The 20,538-nt window shown below is 37.7% G+C and overlaps 1 protein-coding gene across 1 annotated transcript in view; it reads left to right on the plus strand.

Moving 5' to 3' along the window:
- BRWD3 (bromodomain and WD repeat domain containing 3) overlaps positions 1–18,338 on the plus strand; it is a 173,030-nt gene extending 154,692 nt beyond the window's left edge. The window contains exons 34-41 of the mRNA XM_080653837.1: positions 2,165–2,221; positions 3,641–3,781; positions 5,850–5,924; positions 7,096–7,248; positions 9,732–9,895; positions 10,261–10,358; positions 10,969–11,127; positions 16,713–18,338. Coding sequence (XP_080509963.1) covers positions 2,165–2,221; positions 3,641–3,781; positions 5,850–5,924; positions 7,096–7,248; positions 9,732–9,895; positions 10,261–10,358; positions 10,969–11,127; positions 16,713–17,467 — 1,602 coding nt within the window. The 3' untranslated portion in view covers positions 17,468–18,338. The remainder of the gene's footprint in view (positions 1–2,164; positions 2,222–3,640; positions 3,782–5,849; positions 5,925–7,095; positions 7,249–9,731; positions 9,896–10,260; positions 10,359–10,968; positions 11,128–16,712) is intronic.
- Positions 18,339–20,538: the final 2,200 nt, after the last annotated feature.

Here is a 20,538-nt window from a genome sequence, read left to right on the forward strand (position 1 = left end):
TTGCTATGACACACACTGACCACCAGGGGCAGACACTCAATGCAGGAGCTGCCCCCTGGTGGTCAGTGTGCTCCCACAGGCAATCTCCCACAGCCGGCCGGCCCTGATCGTGCACAAATTCATGCACCGGACCTCTAGTGTTAAATAAAAGCGGCTAGAGTGGGCATCTTTATCATGTTTCTGATCTTAGAGGAAAAGCTTTTAGCTTTTCACTGTTGACCATGATGTTAGCTAAGGGTTTGTCATATATGGCCTTTACTATATTGAGGCTCATTTCCTCTATACCTATTTTTTTGAGAGGGTGCTTTCTTTTTTCATGAATGAATATTGCTCTCAGAGTGACACTCCTTGGGTTATGATAGAAAATTAAAGGTAACATGTAATTCAGCAACTTTATTTATTAGACTAGAGGCTCGGTGCATGAAATTCATACACGGGTGTGTGTGTGTCCCTCAGCCTAGTCCAGCCGTGGGCAAACTGCGGCCTGCAGGCCGGATCCAGCTGTTCTATCCAGTTCTCTTGCTCTCCCCTCCCTCCTTTACTTTGAATTTATATTAGTTCACACAAACACTCCATCCATGCTTTTGTTCCGGCCCTCCGGTCCAGTTTAAGAACCCATTGTGGCCCTCGAGTCAAAAAGTTTGCCCACCCCTTGCCTAGTCTGTACCCTCTGGGATCCCTCTCACAATCCAGGACTGCTGGCTCCAAACCGCTCGCCTGCCTGCCTGCCTGATTGCCCCTAACCACTTCTGCCTGCCAGCCTGATCACCCCTTAACCAATCCCCTGCCAGCCTGATCAATGCCTAACTGCTCCCCTGCCGGCCCGATTGCCCCTAACTGCCCTCCCCTGCAGCCTGGTCCCCCCCAACTTCCCTCCCTTGCCAGCCTGGTCACCCCTAACTGTCCTCCCCAGCTGGCCTGGTCCCCCTCAACTGCCCTCCCCTGCAGGCCTGGTCCCCGCCAACTGCCCTATCTTGCAGGCCTGATCCCCCCCAACTTCCCTCCCTTGCCAGCCTGGTCGCCCCCAACTACCTTCCCCTGCAGGCCTGGTCCCCCCCAACTGCCCTCCCCTGCAGGCCTGGTTCCCCACAACTGCCGTCCCCTGCTGGCTCAATCACCCCTAACTTCCCTCCCTTGCCAGCCTGGTTGCCCTTAATTGCCCTCCCCTGCTGACCTGGTCCCCCCCAACTGCCCTCCCCTGCAGGCCTGGTCACCCCCAACTTCCCTCCCCTGCAGGCCTGGTCGCCCCCAACTGTCCTGCCCTGCAGGCCTGGTTCCCCCCAACTGTCCTGCCTTGCAGGCCTGGTTGCCCCAAACTGCCCTCCTCTGCAGGCCCAGTCTTCCCTGACTGCCCTCCCCTGTAGGCCTGGTTGCCCCTAACTGCCCTCCCCTGCAGACCTGTTCCCCCGCAACTGCCCTCCCCTGCAGGCCTGGTCCCTCCCAACTGCCCTCCCCTGCTGGCATGATCGCCCAAAACTGCCCTCCCCTGCCGGCCATCTTGTGGCAGCCATCTTGTGTCCACATGGGAGCGGCCATCTGGCCACATGGGTGCGCCATCTTGTGTGTTCGATTGATGGTCAATTTGCATATTACCTCTTTATTATATAGGATGAGAGTACCAGTAGCTCATTAGCTATTTTTTTCCTCCTAGGCATTACCTATGTAGTTTAACATCACCGGTGGTGTGTGGGCCTTGCCTCTGTGTACTAATAAATTACCCCTCAGAAGGATACTGAACTGAATCTTAGGTTTTAATGCACATTCATATTTTCCCTGTAGGTAGCAAATATATTTCTTGAAATATCAAAAGACTAATCATGAGTAATTCATGGTTATAGTATATTAATTTAGCATATCATATAGAGTAAGTTTTGTTTAGATACTAACATTTAGGTACAAGTTCAGATACCAATCACTATATTTTTTCCTTATTTCATATTCTGATTTAAAGAAAAACCCTGCTTACTCTTCTAGTGTATTTTTCAGCTTATATACAGCACATAGTCAGTATTTGGAGTCTATGTTCCTCCAGCCTTTGTTCTGCTTCCTGCTTCAATGAGGGAGTTAATTATGATTATATTTATTTCTTTCTAAGTGTTCATCTAATTTATAATATTTTGAATGTAACTTAACATCTCTCTCTCTCTTCCCTTTTTAATTTTAGGATACAGAAATGGTTGATTTAGATTCAGATGGCCCTGGTACTTCATCTGGCAGAAGGGTGAGTGAATAAATGATAAGAAATTTTCATGTTTCTTGTGTGAGGGATCCCTAAGGCCAACTCCATGTGTTTGAAAACTTTCTAGAAACACTCAAAGTACTCAGTATATACACTGAGTGGCCAGATTATTATGGTCTATGAATGCATAATAATCTGGCCACTCAGTATATATTAGAGGCCCGGTGCATGAATTCGTGCATGGGTGGGGTACGGCCAGCCTGGCCAGGGGGAAGGGACATGGGAGGTTGGCCAGCATTCCTGCTGGTTGAACTCCTGGCTGAGGGGACAATTTGCATATTAGCCTTTTATTATAGGATATACACTGAGTGGCCAGATTATTATGCATTCAGAGATCATAATAATCTGGCCACTCAGTGTATAGTTGTTACTCATTGCTGAGTTTTATTGCAGTGACTCATTAAGGATAGATAGCTGGATCACAGTGGAAAAGACATAGGCAAAGTCTAGAAAAACCCATGTTCAGGGTTTTTTGTGCTCTCTCCCTCATTTAAGGGGCCACACAGAGCATACTCTTTTCCCCAGCAATGGAAATGTAGCAGTGTGTGTCTGATTAAAGAATCAGTCCCTAAATAATTTATTGAGAGCTGGTTGTATAGGCACCATCTGACTAGTATATGCCAAGATTCCAGAATCCCAGAAACCAGGAAAAGTCTCAGAAACCAGGTGTTCAACACAGATCACATTGTTTGTATAATGTAGATAGAGCAGACCACATTTATTATTTTGAAAACAGTTCAAGTGCCAAGTTCCCAGATGCCAGTCATGGGCCAAACTTGTAAGCAAGTCATACTAATGAAAGCAGCTTCAGGTCTGTTATGTTAACTCTGTACTGCATACTTTTCCTCTACAGTAATTCAATATTTGTTCTACATGAGGGGGAAATTTTCTTTGAAATGCTAAAAAGATAATATAAAGAAGGCATCAATTGGTAAAGGCCAGCATTTATCATGACCATAAATTATATATATATATATATATATATATATTGAGAAGTGTTATTTTGAGATTATGGGATTATGATGCCATAGTCAGGTACACTTAACTAATAGCAAGTATTAAATTTTTTTGGCCTTGTGGAAGAAAAATAATGTTTTCCCCTGTGTTTATTTGAGGTACAGATTTTCTTAAAATGAAAATTCACAATAATAGAATTCTTGCTATTTTAATGAATATAATATCTACTTTTTATTTGTTTATATTTTTCCAGGGAAAATTATGTCTAATCTAAACTTAGACTTACTTGTTATCAAAGATATAAGCACAAGAACTTCAATTAATTTTAAGTAGTTTAGCTGTTCTATCTTACATTGACATATTAACATTTAAAAAAAAAACAGGAGAAAATCAATGAAGAGTGAAGAAACGAGCTTTTAGATATAATTCTATTAAAATCTACAGGTCAAATGCCGAGGCAGAAAACAGTACTTAAAGTGTAATCCTGATGCTTGGAGAAAACAGTGCAAAGAACTGTTGAGCCTCATTTATGAACGTGAAGACTCAGAGCCATTTCGACAGCCAGCTGATCATCTTTCTTACCCAGTAAGTGTGCAGTTTAAATAGTTGCCAATATGTAATTTCCCATAAATGTCTGCTAAGATCTAGTTAAGAGCCACTTTTCACCTTCCTACCTTCTTTCTCCCTCCTTGCTTGCTTCCCTTCCTTTTTTCCTTCCTTCCTTCCTCCCTTTCTCCCTCCCTCTCTCCCTTCCTTCCCTCCCTTCCTTCCTTCCTTCCTTCTTTCCTTCCTTCCTTCCTTCTTTCCTTCCTTCCTTCCTTCCTTCCTTCCTTCCTTCCTTCCTTCCTTCCTTCCTTCCTTCCTTCCTCTTCCTTCTTTGTATATCTTTGAATTGTGAATGTGGGTGGTGTGATTAGTCATGACTTGTTAAAATATCTGTCATGTACTTTATATGTAAACTAGGGGCCCAGTGCACGAATTCATACACCTTGAAAGGAACTGTGGGGCATGAGGCTACAGTGGGCACAGGGGTAGGTCTTGGCAAATCCTCCACTCCCCCACCCAGCTCCTCCCACCGCAGCCCCTGGTCCCCTCTCTGCCAACGGCGCTAGCCCTGCTTGTACCTGCTGACTGTACGGAGCAATTGGGGCCAGCGCCAGCAGTGGGTATGAGCGGGGCTGGCTCCAATTGCTTGGTGCCATCAGCAGGTGTGAGTGGCGGCTGATGCCCCGATCACCCCTCAGGAGCAGGGGTAGGTGGAGAAGCCCACAGGGGCAGTCAGGACTGGTGCCAGGTGCTGGCAGTGGGTGCGAGCGGTGGCTCCAGCATTGGCTGCAGGTGCTAGTGGGGCCAGCAGTGGGTGCTAGTGGGGCCAGAGCTGGCAGTGGGTGTGAGTGGGGCTGGCGCCGGCAGCAGGTGCAAGAGGCAGCTGCCAGCCCCGATCACCCCTCAGGAGCAGGGGGAGGTGGAGATGCCCTGAGGGGCAATTGGGGCTGGCAGCCGCTGCTCACATCTGCTGACAGTGCTGAGCAATTGGGGCCAGTGCCAGCAGCAGGTGCAAGCGCAGGGTGGGACCACGGTGCGCGGGAGCAAACAATTTTTGGTAACCACCAGAGGCTCACCCTGATGACAGCAACCAGTTCCCCACCTTGGTCTGGCGCCCCTGCTCACCTGTTCTACTATCCTGCTGTGGCCGACGCCCGCCATGTTCTGTGCTCTGTTGCCTGCTGATGATGCCTGCCATGTGTCACGCGCACCTCCTGGTGGTCAGCGCATGTCATAACGACCAGTTGTTCTGTTGTTTCGTTGTTCCGCCATTTGGTCTGTTTGCATATTAAGGTTTTATATATATAGATTACACATTCGTAAACCCAATTTTAATCTAAATATCTTTGCCAGTGATGTATTATAGAATTTTACACTTGACACATATAATTAACCAATGTCACCTCAATAAATTTAATTAAAAAAATAAAAAAATATCTTTTCAATATCCTGCTTTTATTTTGGATATTTGTTTAATATGTTTTACTAACTTATAATACACTCTACACACTGCAGACCCTTGGTTACATGTGTCAGCCTTAAATGTTAATAATGTAAATTTATGCTTAATTTATGTTAATAATTTAAATATGTTATCCAGTATTTCACTTAGGTAAGCAACATACTGTATTACTTTTCATCAAAGATATAAGCATGAGAACTTCAATTGTAGGATTTCTTTTCTAATAGTGTTATCTATATATTGAATAACCTTTTAGTATTAATAGTAAATCTTATTTTAACATATTCAGAGAAAAGGTATAGCAGTATTTCAGAAATACATCAGACCATCCTCTGAAATTAGTAAACATCAGTAGTCTCTACTTACACAGGTTTAAATTGGGAAAAATTATTCCAATAATAAACAAGACTATGTTTCATAAAGCTTGTTTGTTCTTTTGTAGGGAGTTTGGGTAGAATAAATTAGTATTGTGTTTTCATAGTAGAGGAGAGTGATGAATGTAAACTTCCTTCATCTTAAAGTACAATCAGTAAAAACATTCTTCCTATTTATGGATCTTTGAACTTTAAATAATAATTGTATTCCAATTCTTGATATTTTGTTGTGGTGGTCTAGAAACACAATATATGTTCTTTACCCTAATAGGGCCATCAAGAGCAAGAGGGAGAACCCTCAGGGTCAATAGTTCTGGAAAGACAGCAAGATCCATCTCTTTCTGAGGTAGGCCTAGTAATCTCTTAAAAGATACATACTGGTTATTTTTATGTAGTTTTACTTTTTAAAATCTCCATACTGTAAATAAAACTTTTATAATTTGCAAAGTTATTTTCCAACTCTGCTCACTCCCTTTTTATCCTTGATTTCTTTTTTAGTAGTTTATTTTTCTTTTAAATCAGCACATGTTCTCAGGAGGGATCTTTGTATACCATCTGTATAGGTGGTAGATGTTTACTTGTTTCTATAGATCTAAAGCTACTGTAACATAGTAGAAATCAACTGCACAATATAATTATGTCTGTATTGCAGCTGATTATTCCCACTGGAATTCATCATACTACACAAAGTTCCAAAGTTTTTATTCTGTTAAAATCTTTATATCCATAAGCCATGCTGTGTTGTAGTACTTTTGATTTTTATGATTTAAGCAAACATTTTTAAAAAGACATATTAAGAGCAATTGTGTTGAGAACCGCTAGCAGGGTCGCCTAAGACCATCGGAAAACACAGATATTTACATTACGATTCATAACAGTAGCAAAATTACAGTTATGAAGTAACAACAAAAATAATTTTATGGTTGGGGGTCACCACAACATGAGGAACTGTATTAAAGGGTCGCGGCATTAGAAAGGTTGAGAACCACTGCCTTAGATGAAGCAGAATCATCACATTTATTGAAATCAGAATGATAGGAGAGAGAGGCCAATTTGACTTTGACTTTCAACTAATGACATCTTAGAATGTCCTCATAGCTGGGAATGTCTTGGAAATATGTAGCTAATTTGTGACATGGAACTGTTTAATTATATGAGAATTATCCCATCTTCTACTTTCATTGAGCAGTTTGCCAGGGAATTGGGGTTATTTCAGCCTTTAAGGAAGAAATAAAATTTTATATTGTGGACTCTGTAGGGATGAAACCAGTGGCTATGGATTTTCTTTTCTGGTTCTAGAGAGAGTCATATGGTTATGGATTGCAGAGGGAGTGCTAAGACCCTCCCATACCCCCCTGCTGTTTTTCTGAGCCAACAAAAGAGTTCAGTTAAATGTATCCTGGTTGAGGGGTGGCAGCAGATTGAAAAACAGTCTGTTTATTTCATGGTGACTTGGTGATGCAAATCTTAGTCCCATTGTTACTCTGCCTATGTATTTAATAACACTTTCTTTGTAGGATTATCAAGGTGTTATAGACAATCCTATGGACTTCAGCACTGTGAAAGAAACTCTGGAAGCAGGAAACTATGGTAGTCCTCTGGAATTTTATAAGGATGTTCGCCAAATATTCAGCAACTCCAAAACTTATACCTCTAATAAAAAATCAAGGGTATGTAAAACCTATATTAGGTGGATTGATCCTCTAAGCATCAAATTATATATAGCATGCAGCTTTTTCTTTCACCAGTTTTAAAGTTGCTAAAAAAGTATATACCACAATTCTGACATCCCTACTAAAGTTTGATTCTCAGTGTTTCCTGACAGTTTATTAGGCATGCATAAAGACACATTTAGCAGTCATTCTGGAATTAAGCACCTCTTTCTTTCTCCTACCTGCCTCATCTTTGTTGTTTTTGTTTTGTTTTGTTTTTGTTTTTAAAAATATTTTATTGATTTTTTACAGAGAGGAAGGGAGAGGGATAGAGAGTTAGAAACATTGATGAGAGAGAAACATCGATCAGCTGCCTCCTGCACACCCCCTACTGGGGACGTGCCCGCAACCAAGGTACATGCTCTTGACTGGAATCGAACCTGGGACCTTTCATACTGCAGGCTGACGCTCTATCCACTGAGCCAAACTGGTTTCGGCTCATCTTTGTTTTTTATTAATATTTTATATCTGCCAGAGAGAGGTCAAGGAGAGCTAGTAATTAAGTACCCTTTAATATGTCCAATAAATAACTTTATAAATAAGAGCAGTTAACAGTATTAATTTATATATTTGGATTAGCTCCGAATATTTATATTCTCTTTATTATAACAAACTAGAGGCCCGGTGCACGAAATTCATGCACGAGGTGGGGGTTGTCCCTCAGCCCAGCCTGCACCCTCTCCAATCTGGGACCCCTCGAGGGATGTCCGACTGCCCGTTTAGGCCCGATCCTACCTAAACGGGCAGTCAGACATCCCTCTCACAATCCAGGACTGCTGGCTCCCAACTGCTCGCCTGCCTGCCTTCCTGATTGCCCCTAACCACTTCTGCCTGCCAGCCTGATCACCCCCTAACCACTCCCCTGCCAGCCTGATTGATGCCTAACTGCTCCCCTGCCAGCTTGTTTGCCCCTAACTGCCCTCCCCTGCAGGCCTGGTCACCCCTAACTGCCCTCCCCTGCAGGCCTGGGTCCCCCCCAACTTCCCTTCCCTGCAGGCCTGGTACCACCCAACTGCCCTCCCCTGCAGGCCTGGTCACCCCTAACTGCCCTCCCCTGCAGGCCTGGGTCCCCCCACAACTGCCCTTCCCTGCAGGCCTTGTTGTCCCCAACTTACCTCCTCTGCTGGCCTGGTCACCCCTAACTGCCCTCCCCTGCAGGCTTGATCACCCCCAACTGCCCTCCCCTGCTGGCCATCTTGTGTCCACATGGGGGCAGCCATCTTGTGTGTTGGAGTGATGGTCAATTTGCCAATAACTCTTTTATTAGGTAGGATAGTGAACCAAATTGGGAAGTTACAACTGTGTATTCATACTCACATTTATTTATTTATTTATTTATTTATTTTTTAAATATATTTTATTGATTTTTTACAGAGAGGAAGGAAGAGGGATAGATAGTCAGAAACATCGATGAGAGAGAAACATCGATCAGCTGCCTCTTGCACACCTCCTACTGGGGATGTGCCCGCAACCAAGTTACATGCCCTTGACCGGAATCGAACCTGGGACCTTTCAGTCCACAGGCTGACGCTCTATCCACTGAGCCAAACCGGTTTTGGCCATACTCACATTTAGTACTTCTATGTTTTGTCAGAAATTAAATATCTTGAGAACAAAACAGTACTAATAATAATTTTTGTGTTTTGTAATCACTGGTATATTATTAAGTTTTAAATAAGTTCCACAATAGGTATATAACTTGCCTACTTTCACCTCATATAAAATGAATTTTCACCAATTTCTGCAGGCATAATTTTTTCACATTTGATTTTATTTCCTACACTTATTATAGTCGCATATGTTTATATATCCTTTAAAACAGATTTTATATTTTGAAACTTTTTTAAACATATATTATGAACCTTTTCCCATGTCATTATTACTCTTTGAAAACAGAAGTTTTAATGTCTCCATGGTATTTTATTATATGGTGGTTTTATGTTATTTCACAAGCATCCTAGTGCTAGAGATTTAGGTTGTTTCTAGTTTTTCACTTTACATGAATAAAGTTGTGGCTAACATATTTAACATACTTTAACATAATTATTTTGTGTGTGTAATTCTCTTATATTTTATTAGAATAAATTCCCAGAAGTGAAGTTATTAGCCAAAGAATATGTATATTTTTAAAGATTTTTTATACCTATTACAAATTGTCCTTCAGAATTGTTCCTGTTAATAAAAACCCATTGGCAATGTATAGGAATCTTTTTTTCTACCCTTCCCAACATTGGTTGTTATCTTTTAAAAACCTTTATTAATTTTTGGTTAAAAATGGTATCTTGTTTTAATTCTTCAGGAAGAATTTTTCAAGTGTATGGAATAACACATATATTTTATATGAAAGGATGATGCTGATAATGGCTCAGGCATGTTTATACATTTTATTTTTTATATAATTGAAGTAGTTGCTAAAACAAGACTAATTTCTACTTTTTCAGATCTATAGCATGACACTGAGGTTATCTGCCTTATTTGAAAGTCATATTAAAAATATCATCTCTGAATATAAGTCAACAATCCAGAGTCAGAAGAGGAGAAGGCCACGGTACAGAAAACGTCTGAGAAGCAGCAGCAGTTCATTATCAAGTAGCAGAGCTCCTAGGTATATTGCAGTGATGTAGTATTTTACATTTTCAAAGCATTTTGTGTCTATTACCTCATTTCTTAAAGTTTATTGAATAGTTTGTAGGGATCCCAAGATCCAAGAGATTTTTTAAAGAAATCTTGAACCTGTGTAAACATGGAGTTGGTAACCCAAAGCTATGTTCATGTGGATTTTGTTATACCAAAACCTTTTTATTTTTTTAATGCTTTAAATTTAACTTCGTTATATTACCAGTTTGAAGCATTTAACTTAAATTATTGGTCATTTCTTTTTTGGTCACCTAAGCATTTTGTATTATACTGTCTTATCGTAATATGATGCTAATAGAAATTTTTTTCACTGTTACATATTTTTACTTGTAGTCCAAAAGGGAAACAGAAACAAATGAAGTTGCAGCCTAAAAATGACCAGAATACCTCAGTGTCTTATGCAAGGACCAGCTCTCCTTTCTCGTCTCCTGGTAAATGCCTTTAGTGTTGGTGTTATATATTTCAGTTTAATACTGATATTAATGATATAAAAAAGGCAGCATGATTTATACTAGTAGTACAAAGAGCAATGAATTTCGGTATGGAAAAATTGTGTTTTATTTCCAATTCTTTCTCTAGCTGTGTAATCTTAGGTTAGACATTAGGCCATAAGATTAAGTGTCTTCATATTTTAAATGAAGGTGTTAAGACTAGATGAATTTTTAAGTTTCTTAGCTTTAAAAGTCTGTAATTTTATGATTTTTAACATCTATTATATCTCAGAGTACTGTCTACAATATATTTGCCAATGTAAGAATTAAGGATTCATTATGTGAGGAAGTGTTTTCCTTAGACAACATCTTTAACAACTTGAACTAAATATTTTGTGTGTGCAATTCTCTGATATTTTTTCCTTGGACAAGTTTTTCTGTTATTCCATCCTTGAAAGCTTAATGATGTGATAAAACATTTTTTCTCAAAATATTCATATTTTTTCCAAACAATGCACAAGTTATTAGAGTGAGTGAAATAAAGTTTTAAAAACAGCCTTTTTTGAAAACATGGTAATTATGTTAACATTACAGTCTTTTTAAATGTAAGTTTCAGATGCTGCTGAAGGGCTTTCACTATATTTACTTGATGATGAGGTGGATGGACCATTTTCTTCGTCAAGCTTCAGTGGATATAGCCGAAGTGGAAATAGCCATGATCCAGGGAAAGCCAAATCATTTCGTAATCGAGTTTTGCCAATTAAACAAGGTAGGAAATAAATATGGACATGGTATTTATTCTTTGTTCCTTTATAATAACAGATGAATTGTTTAAAAGCTGGTGTATTTAGGTTGTAAAAATTAGCATGTCCTTATAGTTAGTGAGTATTTTAATATTGTCGAATTTGACTCAGACAGGGTTTCATATTCACAATTAGGAAAAGCCTCTTAGCGGATTTCCAAAACTTCCAAACATGTTTTAGTCTTTTAAAATAAAATATAAAATGAATAGGGAGGAACAACTGAATGAAGAGCTCCTTTTCCAAGCACATAAAAACCAGAATGTTAGACACATTTAGGATTATTTGTATATTAAACCATATTAATAAAAATGGCAAAAATAGTCCAAAATCACCTTAAAATAAGGCTCATTTTTTAAAAGCCTATCCCAGTTTTTTAAAAAGGGTTTTGTTGACCAATGAGCCTTCTTTTAGTCAACATCTATATCTACCACCTTATTCTGGTTTTCTAGTTACATATAACTAAGATATTCTCTTCCCTCAGAACCTGTTGTCTCAATAATTCAGTGGTTTTCAGACTCTGTTCTGCCTATTTTTTTCAGTAATCCATAGAGCTACTTCAGGAATTTTCAGAATAGCCTTCTCCATTCAACCAGAGCAACTTATTATTATTCATGTAATGAGCTTCCATATAACTTTTATTTGTAGAAAAAATTTTACTAATTAAAAAGAAATCACTGACCCAATAATTCATTATCATGTGCAATTTTTTTTTGCACCATGTCAGGGGACATCATTTATAAATAGCTGAATGTTGTTGTTATATAGACTTTCTTCTTATACTTAGCCCTATGTTATGGACCTTGAACATGTTCAGTGAAACTTCTAATGTGTTCATCTATTTGAAGTTTGTGAAGAATATTTGCTATGTTTTTAGAAATATCTTTATGAGTCTATATTTTTATTTTATATACATTTTATTGAAAGATCAAGTAACTTATCCATTGTTATTGAAGTATCAAATGACTCAAAAATACTTTCTAAAGATATATTTTATATTAGTTGCATGAGAAATATTGTTATATATCTGATTATTTGAAGATAGTTATTGCATTTATTTTCCCCAGTTTTTATCTTTACTTTCTCTTTTGTTCCAGCTGCATACTTATGCCACCTCACATTGTGCCCTTTTCTTCATTTTCAGACTTTTGGAAAGTGTAGCTTATACTTCCTGCCTCTATTTTCTTTCCATCTAAATATTTATTTACCCTTTATAGTCTGGCTTCTGCCCCCACCACTCTATAAAAGTTGTCTTCACTGACCAGTATCCTTTTCATAGTCCTATCTCCTTGATCTATCTATATCATTGCATGCTGTTGACTACCCTCTAGTAACTCTACTGCCTGGCTTCTATAGTACTGCTTCTCTTATATCCCTGTTTCTCCTGTATTAATATAGTCTCTATTTCTTTTTGTTTGTTTTTCTTTCTTTTTTGTCTTCTACAAATAAAGGAATCTAATTGCTACATCAATTATCTTTATGCTGATGACTCTCCAAATTAATATCTAACTCTAACATCTCTATTCTACCAGTCTCGTTTCCAAGTGCATCCTAAAAAATTTCCATCGGGTGCTTATCATTCATCATTCTCAAGCTTGCTTGTATTTCTATACTCACTATTTTAGTTGATGGTACCACCATCTTCCTAGTCATCCAATTTAAAATTTTACAGTTTTCTTTGACTCTTTTACTCCTCATATACAGTCAGTTGCTGAGTTTTGTGAATTCTACAATTCTTTAATACCATTTAAATCTCTTATCTATAGTTTCTATTGCTATCACCTAGTATTTTAGTCAGCTTGGGCTGTCACACAAGACACCACAGACTAGATGTCTTAAACAACAGTTATTTATTTTTAGCCGCTTCATTGAGCTATCATTGACATAAAAAAGTACATATTCAAAGTGTACAACTTGATGTTTTAATATACGCATACACTGTGAAATGGTTACCACAATCAAACTAATTAACATCTCACCTCTACATGATTATTGTGTCTGTTTGTTGAGAAAATTTAAGACCTATCCTCCTAGATTTCAAATATGCAGTACAGTATTGTTCACTATAGTCACCATACTGTACATATCTAGAACTTATTCATCCTGAATAACTGAATGTTAGTTCCCTTTGACCAACACCTCCCATTACCCCTCCTCCAGCCCATGGCAACTACCATCTTACTCTCAGTTTCTATGAACTTAACTGCAGGGATATGTTATGAGAACACATCTTTAGCTGATCTTGTCATGTGCACATCATAGAGTTTACAAACCTAGATAGTATAGCCTACTACACATCTAGGCTATATGGCATAGGCTACAAGCCTGTACAGCATGCTATTGTATAAAACAACACAAGATTAAATCAAACACAAGATAATGATGCAATCTAGAGACACAGTGAACATGAGATATATGAGGCTGCTTACTGCTGGGTTAATATGGCATATGCTTTACAGCAAACTTTTTTAAGTAAAAAGAGTACACTATAAAATAACAATAAAAATCATAGTATAGTAAATACATAAACCAGTGACATAGTCATTTATTGTCATTATCAAGTATTATGTACTGTATATAATTGTATACTTTGATATGACTGGCAGTGCAGCAGGTTTCTTTACACCAGCATAACCACAAATGTGTTGCATGATGTCATTACCATGGCTATGACATCAATAGGCAATTTTTCAGCTCCATTACAATCTTATGGGACCACCACCATCATATATGCTGTCTGTCATTGATCAAAACATTGTTATAGAGCACATGACTGTATTTTTAGATTACCATATAATAATATCATACAATAATTCTTTCTTTGTGTCTTGCTTATTTTGCTTAGTTAGCATAATCTCTTCCAACTTCATCCTTATCACAAATGCCAGGATTTTCTTCTTTTTTTTAAGGCTGAATAACTCATTATATATATAATTTCCATATCTTGGCTTTTATGAATAATTCTGCAATGAACAAGGAGGTACAGATTTCTTCAAGATCCTGATTTAAGTTTCTTTTGATACATACAAAGAAGCGGAATTGCTGGGTTATATGGTAGTTCTCTTCTTAATTTTTTGAGGGACCTCCATACTGATTTTCATAATGGCCGTACTAATTGACATTCTCACCAAGTATGTGCAAGGGTTCCCTTTTTGCCACATCCTTGCCAACACTTGTTTTCTTTCATTTTTTTGATACTAGCCACTGTAACAGATGTGAGGTGATATCTCTTTATGGTTTTGATTTGCGTTTTCCTGACGATTGGCAATGTTAAGTACCTTTTCAAATACTTAAAAGAGACATTTATTTCTCACAGTTCTGAGGCCTCAAAGTCCAAGATCAAGATGCCAGCAGGGTTGGTGTCTGGTATGGGGTCTCTTCCTGGCTTGCTAATGGCCACCTTCTTGCTGTGTCCTTATGTGGCTTTTTCTCTGTGCATCCACAGACAGGGGGAGAGAGAATGAACATTGGTGTCTGTTCTTTTTATAAGGACACTAGTCCTAATTCATTAGGGTCCACCCTTCTGATTTCACTTTAATTAAAACTTCCTTAAAGGCTCTATCTCCAAATAAAGTCACATTGGGGGTTAGGGCTTCAATATACGTAATTTGGGGGGGGGTAATGTAATTTAGTCCATAACACCAAGACAATTAGAATAATCTTGTAACTTTGGTTGCCATCCAACTCTAGGCTTTTCTTTTTCCACTGTTTCCAGTATACTCTTCTGTTTTCTTCCTACTTTACTGGTTATTCCCAATTATCTTTGCCTATTCTTTATCTTTATATGTTGAAATATCCCGTCTTAGTCTTCCACCATCTTGCTTTACTTGCTTTCTTAATGAGCTCTCTCAGTTCTCTTGACAGTAAATGTCATCTTTACTGAAAATTTCCAAAATTATATTTCTAGCTCTGAGTCTCCCCTGAGCCTCTAGACTGGTATATCCACCTGCTTTTTTTCTTTTTTAACGTATTTACTTGGGCCTCTGGTAGTATTTAAAACTGGAATCTTTATTTCTTCACTAGTTTGCCTAAACCTATTCCTCCTTTAGTGTTCCCCAACTTAGCAAAACATCTCTAACATTTACCCACTTGCAGGCTATAAAACCTAGTAGTTGACCTTCATTCTTTGCTTAACACCTGACATCCAAACCATCATGTATTCTCCTCAGTTGGAAATTTAAAAATAAAGGTTTGCCCTAACCGGTTTGGCTCAGTGGATAGAGCGTCCACCTGCGGACTCAAGGGTCCCAGGTTCAATTCTGGTTAAGGGCATGTACAGGAGGAAGCTGATTGATGTTTCTCTCTCATCAATGTTTCTAACTCTCTCTCCCTCTCCCTTCCACTCTGTAAAAAATCAATAAAACACATTTTTAAAAAAATAAATAAATAAAAATAAAGGTTTGTTCTCGTGGCACCGCTAGAAGGAAATATTCCAAATCCAATCATTTTTCAGCACCTCTATTATTACATCCCTCATCATGTGTTTCCTTCACTATTGAAATGGACTACCAGCTGATTTCTGCTTCCAATCATCCCCTTCTATAATCCGTTCTCTATACAGCAACCATAGTACTCTTTTATTTATTTTTTAAATCCTCATCTGAGGATATCTTTTTATTGATTCAGAGAGAGGAAGAGAGAGAGAGAGAGAGAGAGGAGAGAGAGATATTCATTGCCTCCTGCATGCACCCTGACCGGGGAATGAATCCACAACCTGGGTACGTGCCTGACCAGGAATCAAACTTGCCACCTTTCAGTGTACATGATGATGCTCCAACCAACTGAGTCATACTGGTCAGGGCCCACGGCACTCTTTTAAAAGTATAAATCAGATCCTGTCATTTTTCAACTATAAAACTCTTCACTGGCAGTCATCTCCTACTAATCTTTTTTTTTTTCTCTTCCACTCTAGTTATACTGAGTTTCTGTATCCTCTGATGGAATGTTCTTTCCCCAGATCTAACTTCATTCAGTTCTTTTCATAGATATTACCTCTGCAGAAAAGTCTTTCCTATATAAAATATCCCTCAAACATTACATTCACAGTCTATTTTTACCTTCTTTTATTTATAACATGTATTATTAATTAAAATTTTGTTATTTAATTGTTCATTTCATTGTCTAGCAAGTTTTCCCTACTAAAATATAAATTCAAAGAGCAAGGACTTTGTCATAATTTCCACATTTCAAGCTCTAAGCAATGCCTGGACCATAGTAGATAATCAGTAATTGTTTATTCAGTGAATGAATGAAATTATTCTGATACACGTTTCCAGATAATTCTTTTTAGAGTTCAAGCCCTTAAAATTTCTGCCTAGCTACCTTATCCTTCCACATTCCCCCCCTCAAAAAAGCAATCAGACAAAATCAGAACTTTATTATCTTCTTCATTTCTAACAGATTTAAATTCATACTCCAACACTCTCTATGCTTTTACCTCATCCATCTTTTGGTATAAATATTTTTTATAGATTGCTTATGTTACTTTTGAACCTAAATAACCATCTTACTAATGTCAAAGCTTAACTTTAAATAATCATTCATCTTGATTTAGATCACTCCCTTGATGGACCCGTTACAAATGGTGATGGCAGAGAGCCCCGGACAGGAATCAAGAGAAAACTACTTAGTGCATCGGAAGAAGATGAAAGCATGGGAAGAGAAGACAAAGAGAAGAAAGAATCAAAAGAGAAATCACATTTATCCTCCTCAGAGAGTGGAGAGTTAGGATCCAGTTTAAGTTCTGAAAGTACCTGCGGTTCTGATTCTGATTCTGAATCAACTTCCAGAACAGATCAAGATTATGTAGATGGAGACCATGACTATAGCAAGTTTGTACAAACCAGGCCTAAAAGAAAACTCAGAAAGCAATATGCCAATGGAAAAAGAAACTGGAAAACAAGAGGCACAGGAGGAAGGGGCAGATGGGGGAGATGGGGGAGATGGAGTAGAGGAGGCAGAGGAAGAGGAGGCAGGGGACGAGGGGGTCGAGGAAGAGGTGGAGGTAGTACCAGAGGGAGAGGGAGAGGGAGAGGGGGAAGAGGTGCTTCTAGAGGAGCCACCAGAGCCAAACGTGCACGTATTGCTGATGACGAATTCGATACCATGTTTTCAGGACGTTTCAGTAGACTGCCTCGAATTAAAACAAGAAACCAAGGCAGGAGGACTGTTTTATATAATGATGATTCTGATAATGACAATTTTGTGTCCACTGAAGATCCTCTGAATCTTGGTACATCCAGATCAGGCAGAGTGCGTAAAATGACAGAAAAAGCCAGGGTTAGCCATCTCATGGGATGGAATTATTAACAGTTAAGAAATTTAGAATAATTTAAAAAAATCAATGGCCTTCTACTGCAGGGAATTTACCAGGATATCTACAAAGCAAGTTGTGTGGGGACTTATGCTTCCTTTCACATTGGTGCTTTTCCATTATGCCAGTACACATTTGTTTCAAGACTTTTGATCTCCACACTTAATTTGTTCAAACAAGCCTTATTCATTAGGCCTTAAATTTTAAAAAATTCTGCACACACACACACACACACACACACACACACACACACACACACACCACAGACACACTACAGATTTACTACATTAAAGGAGCGTTCAGCTTCTTAAGAGTAGCATGACATTTTTATCTCAGTAGAATATCCCTCTTTTGCTTTTGTATCACAGAAGTATAGCAGCTTCTTACAGAGTTTTATATAGTTTGTTTTTGCCATTTTGATTCCTGTACCCAGTAATAATACCTTTTGCACAATACACCAATCCTAAAGGCAGCTATTAAATGTTTACAGTTTCTATATTGTAAGAACGATCTGGATTATTTTACTCTTCCCAGGCCAAACTTTCAATAATTGTACTGAACTGAAGTATATATTTATACTACAGTTTTTTTTGGGGGGTGGGGGGATCTTGATATGCTTTTCATTGATTTGCTTAATTCGTGTTAAAGGTGAGAAAGGGTTGGTGCCTTGTAAATATGTAGCAAATCTTTGTGGTGTGTTCTGATGTGTGCATTAACTTTATTAAAAAAGAATACTTGAGGTATCAATCTAGACAAGGTGCCAAATGCAAAAGTTTCTTGCATCCATTTTCTTTTTCCTATTATATTTTGTTGCATTAATAGAACTTGTGTAGCTTAAAGGATACCTTAAACATTTGAACAATCCTCATCCACAAAAGAAAATAACTTCTTTGAATAGTAGCTCAGCTACCTCTATTAACTACAACTACTGGAAACATTAAGGAAAAATAGATACAGTTATTCATTGACTAAGGAGAAATAGAACAAGCTTGGTGAAAATAAATATAAGTTATAAGCTGAGAGGTTGTTAATCATATCGGCTCTCAAATTAATGGTTGTAATTAACAAACTTGTATAAGTATAGTATGCTCTATATTAGACTTTTCTTAGAACATATTTATGTAAGTAGACTTGGGCGACTGATTTTATATATATATATATATATATATATATATATATACATATATATATATATATATATATATATATATATATATTTGCTGCCACTTACTATTTAACAGCTGTGAGAGAATGGTTTTCATTTGAATTTCAAAATATAAGAAAACACCTAGTTTGAGTTGGAATGTTTTGGCTAACTAATATTTTGAATCAATATACATAGGTTCTGCTCATACCATTCCAAAAGGTTCTTTTGTTATAATCTTTCAGAAAAGAACCTCATTGCACTGCATACTGATATTCTGCGTTATTTTAGAGGTGAAAAAATTATTTCAACCCTTATGGTCTTGTTTACAGCAACAGAGTGCACATAGTTCCGTAAGTGAGCTTGAGTTCCAAGGTCATTTTTATTCCGTAAATTTGAGAGTTTGCAAATTTGTTAGATACTTAGATTTTTGAGGTGGAAGGGAATATATTGATCTCTTTTTTTGTAACAGCAGATTTGTTGCACTTAGAACAGATTTGTGGGATAAAAGAAACTTCATAATGTACACCTAGTAATCCCAGGATATTTAAGCTAATGTGTTTGTTTCATGCTTTCAATCATTTCATGCATCTGAAAAATCCTTAAGTGCAGAGGAAGGGAGTACACACATAACTTTGCTTTTTTGGTTGGGTCAGGTGGGGGTTATTCTTGGACTAACATATTTAAGCAACTTTCACTTGCAGTAGAATTGTTCAGGCTTTAAGAAAGTATTCTTGTGAATTGTTAATGGCATTAAATTCTGTTACTGGAGAGCAGATCAAGCTTATTTTTTTTTTGTAGTCATTTTTTCACTAAACCAAAACTACTTCTGGTTGTAACTCAACTGACACTTTTAACTATAGTATAGATTAAAAAATGTTCACATTTGAAACTCTACATTTGATTTTTGCTAAGATATGTTTTTTTAGTTTTTCATCTCTTGGGCATTTAGGCTAAATTTGTGCCTGTGTTTTCCTGGAATCAATAATACTTTGGCCTACCCTAATCAAAGTAACAGTTACTTAAATTCATGGATATACCCAAATGAATATCATGTGTATCGTTTTAGTGTGAAATCCTTTGTTGACATTCTTCTATGAAGAGCTGACCTCTTGAAATGTAGAAGAATGCCATCTATGATTTTAGCTCTCTGAAGCTTTATTTATAATTTATTTGAAAAATAAAAATGCCACATTAATCCCCCAAAGTCAAGATTTTCTAGGTTTAGGTATTTAGAAAAACAAGGCTAAAGACATTTTAAGCATATTTTATATGTAGTGAAATACTGTGAAAATACTAGTGACAGCATTTTGCTGTAATGTTGGTTTCAGTTATTAAGATTTAAAGAGTTAGTCACCAGGGTGTGTTAGACGAGCATAATCATTTATTACAAAACAAACAGATAATTTCTGTTTGCATGTAAATTATTTTAATAATTGTGAAAATAAAAGTTTGGAAGATGTATTTTTACTTTTATATCTGGACTTTCCCCCCCCCCCCAATTTATACTTTGCTGATTTTGTAGCACTGCCTCCCTGAATGTGATGTAATTTGTATCACATTGACTATATTATCGCTTTAATTTTTTAGAGGCCCTTTAAACCTAAATAAAGATCTGTGTTCAGTCATAGCAAAGCAAGTAGGAAATGAGCTAAGAAGGTTGAAGAAAAGCCTAAATCTTAAATGCATTGCTAAGAAAAAAAACCACTGTTATATTTAGGTTCATGAGAATATTCAGATAGATGTATAAGCCTAATCTTATGCTAGGTATTAGTAGTCAGTGAACTGTAATATTTCTCATGAATGCTAATAATGTTAATTCTCAGCTTTAAGATCTTAGCATAGTATATGTTTATGAAAACCGAATTGTGTGTGCTTTCTATGGCTTGCTGTGTGTATCTCTTCCAGATTCGGATGCTCTCT

Source organism: Plecotus auritus (assembly GCF_963455305.1).
Source record: "Plecotus auritus genome assembly, chromosome: X".
Lineage (NCBI taxonomy): Eukaryota > Metazoa > Chordata > Mammalia > Chiroptera > Vespertilionidae > Plecotus > Plecotus auritus.